The 17,999-nt window shown below is 41.2% G+C and overlaps 1 protein-coding gene across 1 annotated transcript; it reads right to left on the bottom strand.

Annotated features, from left to right (window-relative positions):
* Positions 1-6,554: 6,554 nt before the first annotated feature.
* On the bottom strand, positions 6,555-17,685 carry med1 (mediator complex subunit 1). The gene is made up of 16 exons (XM_063482977.1): positions 17,542-17,685; positions 16,187-16,293; positions 15,516-15,594; positions 15,380-15,434; positions 14,913-15,045; positions 14,540-14,568; positions 14,314-14,385; positions 13,923-13,997; positions 13,385-13,548; positions 13,186-13,297; positions 12,899-13,023; positions 12,664-12,791; positions 12,233-12,434; positions 12,036-12,131; positions 11,123-11,228; positions 6,555-11,039 (listed from the first exon to the last, which is right to left on the bottom strand). The coding sequence occupies exons 1-16, from the start codon at positions 17,660-17,662 to the stop codon at positions 7,217-7,219; spliced, it is 5,427 nt and encodes a 1,808-aa protein (XP_063339047.1). The 5' UTR covers positions 17,663-17,685; the 3' UTR covers positions 6,555-7,216.
* Positions 17,686-17,999: the final 314 nt, after the last annotated feature.

Raw genomic sequence — 17,999 nt, 5'->3', positions numbered from 1 at the left:
CATGCCAAAAAGGGTTGGCACTGCCACTCGCTGACTCACACCCCAGCCTCACTGGGAGTATAGAGACAATAGACTCCCAAACAAGTGGTGTAAGGGCCAAGTGACCCACTCTGACACAAATACCTGCCTTTTAGTTTAAACAGGTGCCCACAGCTCTTTTGGTTTTGAGAAAGAGAAAGAGATAGAGAGATATAATGCTGCATATAAACATTTGCTTAATTAATTTATTAGACCACCTGTAATAAAAACAGGAAATGCAAACATTTTCAGAGGTTTCTGAACATTTGTGTTCAGAACTAAGACATATATTGCAATTTATTAAACAAAAAACAATCTGAATTCACGTGTTGATACCCAAATTTGAGACGGCACACTGGACTTCAAGCACAACAATTAGCCAGTAAAACTAGTTCATCTATTCAGAAATGCAAGTATCTTACTAAAAAAAAATAATGTGCTTTACCATTTTTTAGGATTTTTGTAAAACAGTAAATTTGAACATTTGTGGTTACCGATAATTATTAGATTTTAGTATTAGTGCATTAGTATGTGCTCAGCACATAGTATAGGATTAACCATCACAGAAACATTAAAATTTTCATTTGGGGCCGATGTGATATAAGCCTTACACTGAGTGGTGGTCAAACAAATTTGTTAAGCACTATACAAGAGAAAAAGTATAATGAGTCTGACTCTTAGAGCTTGTTAATGAGTCTGTGTGTTTATGTGGTCCTGAGTTCTTTGACCCAGCGCTTTGGGTTTTTGGGCTGTTCTTAGTCCTTTGTTAAGAGTTTTCTTATTTGTGATTTGTGTAGTTGTGTTTCTGGATTATCCATTTTGGGTTTTTTTTAGTGTTATCATAAAATAGATTTAAGTTTTGAGGCTACATTGTGTTTTACCTGCTCTCTGTTCCCTGTCAAGTCTTAGTGTGTCTTAGTGTGGTGTTTTTCTGTCTTGTTACTTCCTGTTTTTATTTTGATAGTCATTTGTCTCTGGTGCCATGTTTTAGTTTTACCTCACCACATCTTGTTATCTGATTTAGTTCAGCTGTGTCTCTCAGATGTCTCCACTCTGCCCTAATTGCTATTCTGTGTCTGCAGAGTTGCTGTCTGCCTTTGTCTTATTGTTTGTTAGGCTTCTTTGGATTCTGCAATTAATTTTCTGCTATGGACTCAATAGTCCAGCTAAATAAATGTTGATTTTGTTTGTTTGTTTGTTTATTGCGTTTTACCACAGAAGTCTACATTTAGGTCCTCTTCTCCCACTCACGACAGTGTAGACTAGTATTACAGTCACTTAACTGAGTCATGTGCATATTTCATCCTGATTTCTCACTGTAAACAGCTCTTAAAAAAGGGAAACCACACAGTGAAATGCTTAGTGACACGGTGGCTATGAATCGTAGATGTACCTTCACTTCCTTCCTTTTTGCTGATGTTTCACAAGCGTTTTACAGCCGCTTACTTCAGTTTGCCTCAGCATTACTTGAAAACTTGATGCAGTTAGGGAAAATTTCCCCAGCACAGCATTTTAAAAAGACCTGCAAAGCTGCACAACCATAAATTTTTCCCTCAAAGCATGTTATGCCATGAAGGAAACGTGATTCTGCTCGCTGTTGTTTTTCGGTCAAAGCAAGAATGATTACTTTACTATCGGACGGAAAATGAAATTGCAAACTGCTGATGAACTTGCATAAGCGGTTTGAATAATGGAATTCGCATCAACAAATTAATCCACAGCTTTCATGCTTCAGTTGCAGCAACTTGCCTAAGAAAAGCGTTTAAATTCAATTTCACTTGCAGCCCATTCAGTTACCATTTCTCAACAGAACAATTAATATTCAGTGATGCTGATCTACATGTCCGCACACACAAATATGTTAATTACTGGCACAGTGAAACCACTGCAACATGGAGAAAAATTAAAAATATTCTTGATAAATATAAAACTCTTTTTTTTGGCGGGTTACGCTCAGTACTGATAAAATGATTCAGCCTATAAGCTGCTGCATACTCCAAACAGTATAATCTGGACTTTGTCTGCAGCTCTTATTGTGCTATAATAACATCCCTAGTTAAGGATGCAGCATAAATAAATCTCTCTCTTCTCCTCCATCTTTCCTTTGACTTCTTACTTCTTTTCACCCTCTTCTAACCCCTTCTCCTCCTCCATTGCCTCCAAAAGCTGACTGTGTGCAGCTATAAAGCTTAACTAACTGGCAAATGACTGCCTCCCTCTTGCTTGCTTATCTACAGGATAAGCTGGGAGGTTATTTCCATGCTATACAGCTCATCAACAGTCGTGAACTGCAGCTCTTCCTTGTGTGCTCGAGGGTAAACCGCAGTTTGCTGAAGTCATCTCCCTAGCTGCACCTTGTGTGTCTTACACACCTGAAATTGAAGGAATCTGCTACAACTGGGAAGGAAAGAAAATGATGCACAGTGGTGCATAACAGCAAGTGAGACAGATGAGCCTGACTGCAGCACACGAAGACAGGCAAGGAGTCCAAAAGAAACCAAAAGTAGAGCCACTGAAGGAGAGAGGGATGGTGTAGGATGAGCTACAGGAAGAAACAAAACAGACGTGGGAACTCAAAAGGAGAGGAGAGTGAATTGGTAATCATATTATGTGGAACAGAATAATGGTGGAATTAGAAATGAAATTAATTATGAGTACTACAGGATCAGAGTGAAGAGAATCAGCAGAACATGAAATCTGGCCAGCATCCTTTCTGGGCTGCAAAGATTCTTAGCACCCCAGGCTGCAATCAGCTACAGTGGCACTTTAAGCTTAATGTTACAACAACATCAGAATGCTAACAATTGGCAGGTAATTTGTATCTTGTCATTAAGCTTTTACCTGCTGGTGGTGCTGCAGAGTAAAAGAATAAAGCTCCAGGGGACACAAAATAGTATCTAATCATCCAGGTGGATTTTCCCCTGTCAGTGCAGCTAGCCAAACAACGAAACAACACTTAGTGCTTAAGAGACAGAGTGTCAAAGTGGACAGTATATCCTTGGTTAAACATAAAACTCATTGTTGCAGCCAGGGACAGCACGAAAGTGTTCCCCTTAAGCTGATTTTTAGTTTTAGTGTCCTTATATTCCCCCAAGTTATTGGTTCTGTTACTAGTTGGGTAACAGAAGCTAGCTAATGTAAGTCTATTGACCGCAACCAACCAACAAAGATGGTGGCGTAAAGTTCCAAACTTACAGAAGATGTCACTAAACATGTTTTTAAAACTTTGTGTATCTGAATTTGAGAAATAAGTGGTGAAAGTTAGTGTTATGTCTATGTCAGTTTTTGAGAGCAAGGTTCAGTGGCATAAATGAGCATTTAAGCATATAGATATCGTCAGGATGACCTGCTGAAGCTCAAACTGAGCATCAAAGTGGGTAAGAAAGGTGATTTTAGTGATGTTAAATGTAGCATGGTTTAATTTTTCAGAAACTGCTGCTGAGATTTTTCCACATAATAATCTCAAAGGAGAAAGAATGGTATGCATGTTGAAGCCTCACCAAATTTAAGAACGGAAGACTGGAAAAACATTGCCTGGTCTACCTCAGTGTCTAATATTTACTTGGTAGGGTAAGAATCTAGTGTTAACAAGATGAAAGCGTGGATCCATTCTGCTTTGTATCAGTTGTCCAGGCTCCAGGTGTTTTGATGGTGCGGTGGATAGTTTCTTGTCACAATTTGACTCCTTTAGTACAGATTAAGCATTTGTTAAACACCACAGTCTATCTGAGTATTGTTGCTGACCACGTCTGTCCCTTTATGACCACTCTGTACCGATCTTCTGATGGCTGCTTCCAGCAGGATAACACACCATGTCACAAAGCTCAAATCATCTCAAACTGGTTTCTTGAACATGACTATGAGTTCAGTGTACTCAAATGACCTCCACAGTCACCAGATCTCAATCCAATAGATCACCTTTGGGATGTGGTGAATAGGAGATTTACATCACAGATATGCAGCCAACAAATCTGCAGTAACTTTCAGTAAGTTTCAGCACTTTGATGAATCAAATCACTTCATCATTTTGCTGATATTCTACAAAATCAATAAGACATATTCCTGTATGGACGGAAAAAACATCTTTTTAACCTTTGCCTCTCCTCATGTCTCAAATGACAACACATGAAACCATTACCTCACTTTTCCTTGGGTTTGCTGACTGGGCTGTTTTTTGAAGGGTTTTTTTCCCCCAGAAGCCAGTGCTAAACTTTATAGCTTCCACAAATTAATAGGGTTATTTTATGATTTTAAAAAAAGAATAGAAAAAACGCTATTGTCAACCATGTGCACCTTGATTGGTTTCACATTCCTGTCTATGTCCCCAGTGCCCCATCTGAAGGGCCCCAAAGCGAAGTCATCTGATCCTTTGTACTGTATATTTGCAAAGGATAAATGCAGAGTGTCATATGCAGCTAAGTACCCTACGACACCACAGCAGGAGGTTGCTTGAATGTCATTACTGCCAATGTGGTTTATCATGTCCTTGTGAATAATAAAGGAATCAAGTCTTCCTGCTATTGAGCTGCAGCAGTCTGTTCCTCTTCTGTCTCAGCTTTCAGAAGCACCTATTTGCATCTTTTCTTCATGACTGCTAGGAATTTTCCTCGTGCTTTTTTTTTTTTTTTTTTTTTAATTTGGCTTCAAAACTAAACAAAACTGTGAGATGCATTTATTTTCACCTTATTTAATTCAGTATATGTAGAGACATGTTGTAGAGACAGTTTGCTGATAGGCTTAAACACAGTTTATACATTTAGTGATGGGAATGAATGTAAATCATTGCATTTACACCAAAAGAGAAAACAGCATCCTAAAACGATATGTTGAATGTGTGCCCTCATTATGGGAACAGTAGCCCAGAGCTGAACTCCTGTTTGAGCCTCTAAAGTGGCATTTTCAGCCAAAGTTTTTATAATCAACATTCTCATTTCTACCAGGCCATCTTTTCGCCATCCTCCAGCTGCGAGCTTCTCTCCATTCCTCCCTTTGTAGCTCTTTGACTTTATATTCCCTGCCAACCTTTTGAAACTGCTGATCCGCCTTTTTTCTCCAGAACAGCTAATTTCTCTATTGTTGACCCTGTCACTCACACTTTCTGACTGCTTGGAATATATCCACATACTTCCTTTTCTTCCCATAATCCTCTCATTCTGTGCAAAGTCTTTTATCGTCTCGCGGGCACAAGCCTGATGTTGACTAAAGGTCCATGTGATGTTACTGGAATATGTCTGTGAAGGTTCTCAGTCAGTTTTTCCAAGCTTCTTTGACTGCAATGTTACTGGAAGGTTTAGAACTGGTCACGTGACACATAATATTTATTTATATTTCTCCTCTATTAATTGATTACTTTGGCATGAATAATCCCATTCTTCAGTGCAATGTAGATCCAAATTTAAAGTCCTGACAATTTCAAATTTTATTACAGAGTACTCAGCAACCCAACATTTCAGACTGCCCCATTTTTTAAAGTCTAATTTAGCGAACACATTTTTGAGCTGTGCTGGAAGTTTGCTACTATGGATGGTGATGTTGGTCTGACCACAACTTTAGTCTTCGGTGATCACCTTGCTTTATGTGTAGCTCCATCATGACTCCATCAGAAAATGGGTACATTGTGATTATAAAGAGACGGACATGGTCAGCAACAACACTCAGCTAGGCTGTGTTTAAGTAATGCTCAGTTAATAAGGGGCCCAAAGTGTGCCAAGAAAATATTTCCCACACCATTACGCCACCCTCTTTTTCAGACCATTCACTATAAACCCTAGAGACCAACAACTGTGCCACATTCAAGTCCCTTCAGTCACTATTCTTCCTCATCCTGATGCTCAGTTTGAACTTCAGCAGGCCATCTACATGCATAAGTTCATGGAGTTGAGCTACCATCTTATTGGTTGATTAGATATTTGCTTTACTAAGTACACCTCAGCTGCTTGTTAAAGACTATATGTCTTACATCCAATCATTTTGCAAAGACAATGCAGAAAATGCAATGAGGAAAAAAACCCCGCAGTGATACACAGACATTGCTTTGATTTAAAGGTATGTATCTGGTGCTACAAAGTCATACTTCTTTATAGCACCAAATCAAAAAACTACACCAACTCATTCTGGCGTATCTGTACTGTTAGGTCTTAATGCCTGTTAGTTTCCTAGAAAGATTACCTCAACACAAGTATTTTGCTGATGTTAAACATGACAGTATAAACATCTCTTAGTTCTGTCATTTTGGAGGCTCAAACTGGGCCCATTGCGAGCAAAGAAAAACCCTTTAGTTGCACTCTGAATCTACAAATCATCCTTTATAATACCTGTGAAAATCCATTTAACCTCCACACATTACCTTTGGGAAAATGACTCATAACGCGCCCTGTAATTCTGCAGCCAGAAATAGAGCCTGATACACTGCTGCCATCTAGTGCCATGGACACTTTCCTCGCTTTCTCTAAATGGTTGCGACTGGTGTTTTTGTTTGACAGAAACTTATAGTAATCAAATCTCCCAAAACACATTAATATGAGGAAATTGGTTCACATGTGAAATTTTTATTCCAACCTTCAAAAACAATTACAGTTATAAAAAATAACTGCATGTCTCTTTTACTCCACCATCGGCATCATCATCATTATCAGTTAGTCTTTTTACCTACACTAATTTACTCGTTAACAATTTAAAATGTATCAAAAATCTACAAATTTGAAGTTTTTTGTGAAAAACAAGGCAAGTAAACGCTGTACCCTTCTGTCTTTGCAATAACTTTCAATAGATGTCATACTGTATAATAGCAACCCATTGTTTTTTATGACAGAAGCAGAATGTAGATGGATTACATGGATAAAGAAATGGGGAAACATCTACTAAAAAAAAACTAAAAAAAAAAAAATCTGACATCACAGGAAAGACAAAAATGGTTAACTTCTCAATTTGGAGGTGGCTTTTTATGTGTAGTGTTCACATTCACATAAACCTGGCATCCTAACCTCCTCAACATCATACATCGGTATTCATACAGTAAAATACAAAACTAAAATACAGCTTTAACAGTTCAATGATCAGCTACAGAGCTTTAATATTCCTACATCCAGCTCTAATCTGCAGCTTGATTAAAATAAATAGAAGTTTACTTTACGTTTTAAAAGGAATGGGTTAAAATTTGACAACAAATGAGTGAAATCAAAGCACTTTCTACATCAAATTAAAGGTTGCCGGTGAGGGCTGAGTCCATGAGGTCATCATCTTCATTTCTCATATACATTGGGCTCGGCCGGGAAGGCCGATCTGAACTTAACATGGACAAAGATGAATCTGAAGCTGAGATGGGAGACCTTGACCAACTGTCCGATTTTATTGGATGAGAAGACGGCCCCATGGACATAGATTTCTTTTTCTCTTTGTCCCTGTCCCGTTCTCGGTCTCTGTCCCTCTCCCGTTCCCTCTCCTTCTGCTTCTTTTTCTCCTTCTTGTGTTTCTTATGTTTCTCACCTGAGCTAAGGGGAATAGAGCTCATGTAGTCCTGGGGAGGAAGTGGGCGCATGGTCTGGTCATCGTCCGAGCTGGGGCTGTTCTGGTGAGACTTTTCAGCCACTGAGCTGCTTCCTGACTCGCTCTCACTATCCTGGTTAAGTGGGGTGTATCCTGGTGAGCGGCTGTGACTGGGGGAGGAGCGGTCATGTTTGGGAGTCGAGCCACTGAAGAGTGGAGAAGCTTTCAGGCTAGAAATCTGAGGACGCATATTGTCACCAGATCCCTCTCCTGCTTTCTGTAGGGTCACTTTAGCCTTGATACTTGGGGAGCCACCATCTGGTTTGCTAATTATAATCTTGGCCAAAGCAGTCGAACCTACCCCACCTGTTTTTGGGTCCATCAACTTTTTATCCCCACTGCTCCCCCCCGACACTGACACTTTTGCCTTTGCCTCTTTATCAGACTTTTCCCGCTTATAGTCACCACTTTGAGAGGATGAGGCATGCTTGGACGGTGCCATGTTTGAAGGCCCACTGGGAACATTTCCAGACCCACCGCCAGGAGTAGATGCCGAACCAGCTCCCCCTACTGGTGGCCCTACCTCACAACCATCCTCCCCTACTCCTCCTCCTCCAACACTCTTCAGCTTGTCTATGACTGCTATTAGAGAGGGTTTCTTGTTACGGCTAGGAGACTTTCCTTTGGCGTTTGGGTTATTTGCATTATTCTGGCCAGCCCCTCCACCACTGCCACCTCCACCCCCACTTGCACTGCCTCCTCCACCACCACCACTTCCCCCTCCACCACTGCCATACTGAGACTGAGAGCCTCCCGAGAAGCCAACTGAACCTGAAGATGACGAGGAACTGGAGGATGATGAAGAAGATGAAGAACCAGATGAAGAGCTTCCCCCAGCTGGTTTCTGTGAGCTCATGCCTCCACCAGAAGACGACTTGGACCCTCCAGAGCTGCCACCTCCTGAGCCCATGGGGGATTTGGCCTTGGAAGAAGGTGGAGTTCCTGGAACCTGGGACTGCTGCATCTTCATAGGGGAGGATAATTTTTCACCAGAGCTACTGGAACGAGAATGGGAAGGTGAAATGTTGGGCTTTATGTTGGGATTCATAAGTGAACCAGGAGGCTTGCCCCCCTGAGGCTTAACTTTATTACCACTTCCTATTCCTCCGCCAGTACCTCCAGGCCCAGACAGGCCATGTTTGGTGATTGGTGAAGATCCTGGCTTGCCAACACCCATCCCTTGGGAGGAGCCTTTAGACTGGGATGGCCCACTTCCTCCACTCCCTGGTTTGGAGCTGTTGCCTTGTGTCATGGAGCCTTCCTTGGATTTGATCTTTCCAGAGGACGATGAGTGTGAATGATGGCTTTTGCTGCTGCTGGTTCCTCCAGTTCCTCCTGTGCTGCTTGTGGCTGAACTGCTGGAGGTGTATCCACTATGGGAAGAGGTTTTGCCCCCAGTTATGGTCCCTTTGGGGATCTGAATAGTGATTTTGGGAATTGGAGGTGTGGCACCTCCAGGGGGGGTTTGTGACCGTCCTGAGCTACCAGGAGACTTGGAACCGCCTCCACTTATGCTGCTACCAGAGCCTGAGCCACCACTAGGTGGTGTATAAGGTCGTCCCCCTGAGCTGTGAGAAGGGGATTTTCCATCAGGATCGAGCTTTTTGCGTTTGGGAGGTTTATCTTTAGATTTTCCCTCACTGGATGGCGTCCTGCTACGCTTCACCTGTTTTCCCTCTGTTGAGCTGCTCCCCATTCCCATCCCAGAACTGCTCCCACCGCTGCCCCCATTCTCATCTTTTGGCCGCATGAGACCCTGTTGTTGTTTAACTTTTGGTTCACCAGATGCTCCTCCAAGGCCCATGCTCAGAAGGGGGCTCTGGGACCCTCCACCATGTGTGTCTCCTAAATCAGGAGCTTGTCCCAGTAGTGGTTTACCACTACCACTGTTGCCTCCAAAAACCATCCCAATATCAAAAGGGTCTTTTAGTGAAGGCTCTGGAGTGCTCTGTCCATGTGGAGTAGGATTTTGAGGCGTTCCTGATGGGGTATTCTGCTGGCTACCTCCCCCAAAACCCTTGACAAGGTCCATGTCTCCATCAGCACTTGGAGAACTGTCATCAAAGTAGCTCTGGGAGAAACCATGGCCTGAGGTAAGAAGGTCAGGGTTGAAGTCCGCGGCATCAGGAAAGAAGTTGGTAGAAGAAGAGTCACTGGTCGGAGTGGTAACAGTTCCGGCCGCCTCAGCAATCAGGTCAGCAGGGTCTGTGAAGGGATTCTCATTGCTGTTGGTATTGAATATATCTGCTGAGTCAAACACTGCACTACCCTGACCTGAACTCGAAGAGTCACGGATAGGGGTACCTAGTGCGCCTCCATCCTCCCCACCGCTGCCCATTGGATGCTGCCCATGGCTCCCACCACTGCCTTTGCCAGTTTGTTCAGGTAAATCTGACAAGATTTCTGTGATATCAGGTCCAATACTATCAGAGCTGGAGAGACGGACCATACGAGGTGGTACGGTACCTGGTGGCTGCTGTTGCTGAGACTGGACATGAGACTGTGAATAAGGCATGCTGGGACCAGACGGTGGTGTTCCACACTGGCTTGGTGCAGGAGTAATGCTATGGGGCGTGTCTAAGCCATCACTAGTCAGGTTAACATCATAGATAGAATTCTGAGATGCGTCTACATCCATAGAGAGGAGCTCACGGTGGAAATCATCCTCGTGAGTGACTTGATGGTGCTGGTGGTGCTGTGGCATGGAAGATGACTGTTGAGATTTCATGCCTAAGCTACCGCCTCCACCACCAGCAGCTGTTCCAGGCAGCATGCCACCCTTTTCATTCGCCCGTGGGCGCTTCTTTTTTCCCTTCATGCTACCTCCAGGGCAGGTTCCGCCCATGCCTTCTGTCCGTGGAGAACCAGAAGAATTCTGTCTCTCTAATGGACTAGACCCATACAGTGAAGCAAAATCTTGAGTGGGATTGTCTTTCAACAAGTTCATCAGCATGGGGTGATTCTTGGTATTGCTGGCAGGGGAAGATGTTGGAGGTGGAGTTTGGTGGGGCTGTGGTGCATTCTGGGAGCTGGGACTAGAACCCACACTTCCAGTTATCTGTAACAGACTTGTTAGTATGGGATTTTGTGTGACTTTGCTATAGTCATCTGAATGGCCTTGACCTTGCTGCTGTTGTTGCTGCATCTGCTGCTGGCTAGCCACAGCTCCTGGGGTTAGGCACTCTCCTCCTTGAGCTTGCCTGTCAGTTCGGGACATCCCATACAGAGAAGTGATTGGACCTGTAAAATTGGGCCCTCCTCCAGTAGGTGTGTTGCCCCCTGTAAGCCCAGGCAGTCCCATTGGATTAGATCCATCAGCTGTTACCATGTTATAGGTGGGACTACCAGAGGGTGGAAGATTGTTTTTCACCATAGTCTCCACGGTTTGTGCAATTAGTGAAAGGGCTGGAGTGTCTGCTTGAATGGTTTCTGCTTTCCTTCGAATTGCCCTCATGGTTACAGGGATGGACATGCATCTACAAGAGTAAGGAAACAATTACCAACCATGTACTAAACCGTGCATAACCACACAGTTATGGTGTTATGGTGAGTATCTCACCTCTGGACCACTTTGGTGATGAATTCATCAGTGCAGATTAGAGCATCTGACACTCCTTTATATAGCTTGCAGGATACCTGTCTGGAGTCAATCACCTCCATCACCACTAAAGGAAAAAGATCACATAGAATAGAGTTACACAAAAAACAAAAGATATTCCAGCAGATTAACACATGAACCCCTTTACACTGCAATCTACTCCAAAGCTAAAAGTGTAAAGTGGCTGCCTGCTAATCAACCTTGAAGTGACTGCAAGGATGGGGTTTTTTTTTGCAGTCAACATTTTATATCAGCCAACAGTGAAAAGACAGACAGCAAACATAGGTTTGAGATAAAGGTTCAACATGCTGCAGTCATGTGTTGAGTCCTCCAGTTAAAATGATAAATACCAGTTTAGCTGAACTTTAACCCAATGGCAATTTTATAAAAACTTTGCAATTGTTGGTTTTGTGTTTCTGGGCAGTGAGTTGGGGAAACCTTTATATACTCAACCTAAGATAATTTATCATGTAAAAAAAAGGTTCTCTGTAAAACCACTATACAATCCGAGAAGACCAATTTCCCACATAATTAATTAATATCAACCACTCCAACAGTGTCACATCAATTTCAGTAGTCAGAACCTCTGACTTAAAAATGAATACATGAAATATAAATAAATTAAAGTTCAACTTCAAGCTCTCTATCAGGATTTCAAGTATTTGTAGCAAGTGACTACTGGGGAGAAAAAAAAAAGTATAAAGACATGTTGACATGGTTTGTCTTTTCTTTTTCTTTTTCTCTTTCTTTTTGTGTCAAATGCACTTGTTACAAAACATCATGTTTGCTGTGATGTTTTTTAAATGTATCTATTTTAGTGAAACAACTTTATTCCCCAAAACCTCCCAAAAAAAGAGCAAAAGTATGTGCTTACCACAGACCAGGGACTCATTCACTGGATGCTGGAAAGAAACGCTGAAACTTGAGTCAGTAAGAGGACACACCTCAAACTGCAGCAGGCCTGCACTGTCTGAAATAACAATGACACTTATTATAAGTAATTTAATATGATAGAAAACAGAGCACATGTTAATAACAGGAAATAAATACAGGAAATCAGAAGACACCTACCTTCTTTGATAGAAGTCCGCTTCACACAGCTGCCAATCAAGGTGTTATAGGCTGCCTGATGCCGAATGATATCCAACAAGAATGGTACTTGTGCCGGGTGGCGGAAGGGGATCTTGGACACCAGTGCTCCTTGAAGAGATCGACCATCTTGCACTGGAGCATCGCCATTCAGGAAGTAACAGTGCTGCTGATCAGGTAACACCTTAGACAGCAAAATAGAAGTTTTCAGATACTTCCACTGACAGAAATTGTGATAATTGTGATATGTAAATACAAGTAATGGAGACAATTCTAAAGCCAAAAGAAGAGGTTGGGGGTAACCACCGAGGGTGGACAGACCTTTAACTAAACCAAATAACGTGCAAGTTAAAAGATTCTAGAGATTTACAACACATCGCTGATATTTGTGGAGGCACGTAATGTCTGCTCACAGAATAAAAGTGCATGTTGTGTGGGGGTGGAGGCTGGGAGCTGCCCTCCTCAAGACGTTGGAGCTGGCTCTGGACAATTAACTGGTAGAGAGGTGACAAGGTGGGTGGGGTCTCAAACACTGGGATGGCTGGGAAAAAAATTGACAGAGATTAAGGTTAAACCTTTCAAACAAAGAATAATATTTTCTATGTGTGTTAATGAATAGTGAATACAACATGCATTAGGTAAACTCACAAGTAGTATTGCCCATCCTCTGGATAAAAGAGAGTGAAAAGGGCATGGGTTGGTTCATCTTAAGGAAAAAACAAGCTGGCAGGTCCACACAGTTGGAGTTGGTCACAGTGGAAAAGGAAGGTGTCCTAAAATAAAGAGAAAAAAAATCAATTACCCATGATAACTGCCTAATATTTGCAAGAGTGGTGAATTTGTAAACAATTCCCAGTATAGCATAATTGCAGGTTTTACACAGATTAGAGTTGCTCACTGGAGGACTTTGTAAACACTGGTGAACATGTTCTTACCCCTTGTTGTCAACAGGGTGGGATCCTGTGATCAGTGGAGCAATTGGGAGCTTATAGACAGAGGAGGTTCCTTCAATTGTAACAGAGACACTGACACCCAGAGAGCGCGGCACTGTAACAACAAGCATCCAGTAAGTTACATAGGTCGTGACTGGTAGATGATTCTTGATAAGGTCATCAATGTCCTGCATGCACTTGCCATTGTTGTCCATTAGGTTGAGCTGTGTGCCTGTTCCCTCTTCAAATATGTCATAAGGGGACACATAGCACTGGAGAGAAACAAGGTGACCACCACTTCTGGCTGTCAGCAAGCCCACACTCCCGTGCAGAATAGTTTCTACTGTATTAGCATTGGTAGCTAACCTAGAAAACATAAAAACAAAGAAGACTGCATTTAAATAGAGATGATCAAATTTAGTGCTTCGGTCATTATTATTAATTTATACAATTTAGGCAAATGTACAGAGATACAGTCTCTTATAATAAGAGATGACCCTTGCGATCTTTAACTATAGGTGTCCCAACACCTCATAAAATTAGTGTACTTAGTCTTTTAACAGTACCACAGGTTCAAACTGATTAAATCTTCAGGGATTTATTATTTAACATGCTTTGACATTTTCTAGAAGCACATACATATAGCATACAACCAAAGTCCCCAGAAATGTGATGAATATGAAAAGTCCAAAGATCCCGAAGGCAACTTAAACAGTAAATCAAAGACTTATTGAACTTACCTAAACATGTGCATCATCTTTGTGAGATCAAGCTCCAAAGACTGGAGTGCTATGTACATCTTGGTTTTCAGTTTACTGATACACAGAAAGGAAATATTATTAGACATATGAAAACAATATTCAGAGATGTATGGCATATGCATCTTATAAAAAATAATATCACTAATCTGGTCTTTGATTGCTTTCTTTTCACCTCTCCTGTCTCTCAGCAGTTAAAAAGCCTAAACCAAGTAATACATTACATATTCATAACTCAACAATTTAAGAAAAGATAATTTTTCATAATCTGGAAGATAGAACATGTAAATTCAATTTTATACGTGGAATGAAATATCTACTCATGCTTTTAGATAAGCCTAAACCAAACGTCAAAGCCTGCAAGCCTACTTACTTGTCTCCAGGAAGCTTGTATAAATCAACAAGTCCCTTGAGATGTTTAGAAAACTCTTCAAAGTTCTTTTCCCTGTTAAAAAGAAAACAAAAGTGGCTCAATCAGCTATTAAACAGGAATCTCTAACAGGTAACTGCAATTTTAACTTTTAATCATTAACAGAAATGAAACACCATGCACTACAGGTTTGTCTCTTATCATCCACAAGAGTGTGCTTTCTACTCACCTTAAATGCTGAAAAAGCTCAGGACAACTCTGTGACCAAGAATTAAATACAAAAAAGATTACTGAATCTTCACTAGTGGAAGTGGAAATTAGATTAATGTAATTTGCCTCTCCCAGTCACACAAGCCTAGAGACCAGTTGGCAACCCCCGGCAACCACTGGTTGTAAGGGAAAATATGTGTATTCCAAACGGTTGCCAAAGATTCCTGGTAGTCGCAATGAGGTATACTGCACTTTATTGGAAACCTCCTTGTGATTGGTTAGTATTTTTCCCAGCAGGTGGAGGTTGCTATGGTGCACTGAATGGTCTCTAGACCTGTGTGACCAAGGCCTTCTATTACTAATTTATGGAACTACATAGTGATTAGACTGACCGTGGGGCTTTCTCCTTGATGAGCCACTTTAACATCCACTAGCTGGCCACTGGTGTCTAGCTGCACCTCCACGTAAAACATGTCCATTGTGATGTAGCACTCCGTTCCAGAGGGACTCAGGTGGGAGCCCAGCCTACGCAAACAAGGCAAAAAAAAAAATTGACAAAATATTACTATGACTTTTCTATACTCCATTTCCTGTTGTGCTTTAGCTAAAACAGTTTTAGTATATTGCCAAAATGTAAATATTGTTGCTGACTACGTTCACAATGGATAAATGCCATCAAAACTAAACTAAACCAAAATAAAGAACATCATGCAATGTGTTGTATGTAGCCCTCCTAACCAATGAAGAAGCTCATACTCATTTGAAATATTAAACTAAAGGTTTTTCAACCTAAGCACTGAAAGCTTCCACTGCTTTCAGTGCTTAGGTTTACCGGCCTCGGTAACCGTAAGAGACTCACATGTTTTGTCGAGCAATGGATTCCAGACGATCTGTCATGGAGGGAAGTGATGAGACTGAAAAAGAAAGCAGTTTGTTGTTCTAAACAAAAAGGTCAACTCGCTCTCCCTTGTGTTTCAATCAGCTGACGTCCTCACCTTTCAAAGCTCTCTGCAGAGTCTCCAGGCAGTTGAGCAGGAGCTGGTGACCTGCTGCATTCATCACACCACGTTTCTCCTGGGACACATTATGAGGAAAGAAAATAAAACAAAAAATGTGCTTAATCAACAAGATCTAAAATTTGTTTTCCACCTGCTCCACTGGGTTCAAGAATGTAAATGCCACCATTACAGCTTTACTTATCCAGAAGCTAAGTTACTGAAGAAAATACATTTTATGCAATTATATGTTTAATGACATTAAATGTGTTCTCTGTTGTGATTACTTGTTACGTCTGAACTGATGTGGGATTGTTAAGTAAACAGATGGGTCATGATGGGTATTGTGTGTGTGTTTATAATGTTGTTAAGGCCTTCTAAAACTGGTATATTATACAACTGTAGAGAATACATTGTATGACTTTCCCCTTAAAGTCTTTCTAAGTCATGAAAACACTTGGTTTTTCTGTAGAGCTAAACTGCACCACTAGGTGGTGCCTCTTACTGTTTCAAGAAATGGAGTTGAGGATGTTTTTGGCTTTCTATTCACAAAGGCACCACAGATTTTATCATAAGGGCCTTGCTGCAGATGCCTCTTTCCTGCCTTTACTGATGTAAAATAATGCTTTTGAAATTTGTACAAATCACTTATAGAAAGGTGTCTCTCTCACCATAGCCTGACGAACAACCTTGCAGGTCTCCTGCCATGGCCGGGAAGCATTGTGTTTGGCATGAAGCTTCTCCAGCAGAGCAGCCATGCGACTCTGCTTCTCTGCTTCTACATAAAAAAGAAATACATGCATTTAGATAACTTTTAAGCAAATTTCATACACCTATTCTGTTCTGCATTTTAAAGGAGAGGTTTATGATCTTTTTTGCCACCCAGAATAACCATATTTATGTAATAAAAGTACTTAAACTAGAACAAGACAAAGTTTTTACTATTCCTCTTGGCCAAAACTAATTTCATCAAACACATTTTTTGTCAGTTTAACAGCTGCAGTTTGAGTTGCTGTTAAGCTATATTGTATATCTTTATGGGCGTTTCTATTATCCTTGTAATTCTCAAAAAAACACAACCACAAACTATACTGTTTAGAAATAATTTTGGTTAATCAAAAGGCTATACAAAAACTTCACGTTCAAACTTCTATGTGGCATTTGTCTAAGAAGTGGTAAACATTGAAGTTACCACATGTAGCTTTACAATGTTTTAAGGCAATATTATCATCATCATTATCATCATTTACGTATTCCAAACAAACTGGAAGCCAAATGTGTACTGTAACAAATATAAGTATAAAAATGCTTTCCTTCCTCTATATTTTCACGAGTGACCTGAGAGCATGACAACAACATCATTATCATCATCTATCTCCCACTTTTACTATTTGTTTTCCAGGCAGATGCCTCACGTAGGTAGGCGACTGGCATGATTTTTTATACATTAGCTGGGTGGTAGGATTTGTCAGCTCTTTGGAAAAAAAACCCCAAAACAACAAAAACTTTTAATAAAAGTGTTGGGATCCTTTTACCAGGCTGTTAGTCTAGGATGTCTAGTGTTGTCAAAACATGTCGATAATGAGCTATTACACAGTTTGCCAAACTGGTGGACAGACTGACATTTTTTGCTCTACACATTGAATAGGTAAGCAAAACTTGTGTGGTGTTTATATTTTCAGAGCCTTGTCTTGCACGACCTACCTATCATCAGTGTTTGCAGAAAGTTGACGTTAGCAAGTTGCTAACGTTAGCCGTTAGCTGATTACAGATAGGCAACTAACGTGACTTTAAGCGCACCAAAAAATAACACCAATCCTTGTACAGATAAGCCGCACTTAACAATCTGGAGTTATTGTGTGTATATGGTACCCACAGATGGATTTACAATCTATAAAACATACACAAAAAGCAGCAGTACTCGCCAACATAGTGGGCTGATTTAGCAGTTAGCCATTGATAGCCCAAGTCGCAAAATAAATTATCAGTAAAGCAACGAAAAATAAAGCACGAGTCGCGTTCTTACCCGTTACTTCTTCGGTTTTAACCCGATCACCATGAGTCTGATTTCCTCCCTGCTGAACTGAAACAGAAAGTTCCCTCGCAGGGCTGCAGCTCTGCATAGAAACACCAGGCCCCGCCGCCATTGTACCCCCCTGCTCCACTTCGACTTCCCCGCTTCGGGTTCCTAGCATCCCCTCCGGGCTTCCGTACTACTATAAACTCGTCATAGCAAGTGAGGGACAGCGATTTTTTTTCTCCAGGGTGAGTCCTTTCTCTATTTGTGTGTATTCTCCACACTATTTTTTTTTTAAATTTTATGTATCAATTTTTTTGCATGCTTGTGTGTATATAACATACACGAGCACATTTAAAATAGTATAAACATTTTAAGGTTCTGACTTACCATTTTGCACGTTGTAACAATTACTTTGGGTTATTTATCACAACGTTTCCAGGAGAAACGAAACAGTTGTCTTTATC

Source organism: Pelmatolapia mariae, linkage group LG8 (genome assembly GCF_036321145.2).
Source record: "Pelmatolapia mariae isolate MD_Pm_ZW linkage group LG8, Pm_UMD_F_2, whole genome shotgun sequence".
NCBI classification, from domain to species: Eukaryota; Metazoa; Chordata; class Actinopteri; order Cichliformes; family Cichlidae; genus Pelmatolapia; species Pelmatolapia mariae.
The sequence above is the reverse complement of the archived record's forward strand: the minus strand, read 5'-3'. Positions and strand labels throughout refer to the sequence as shown.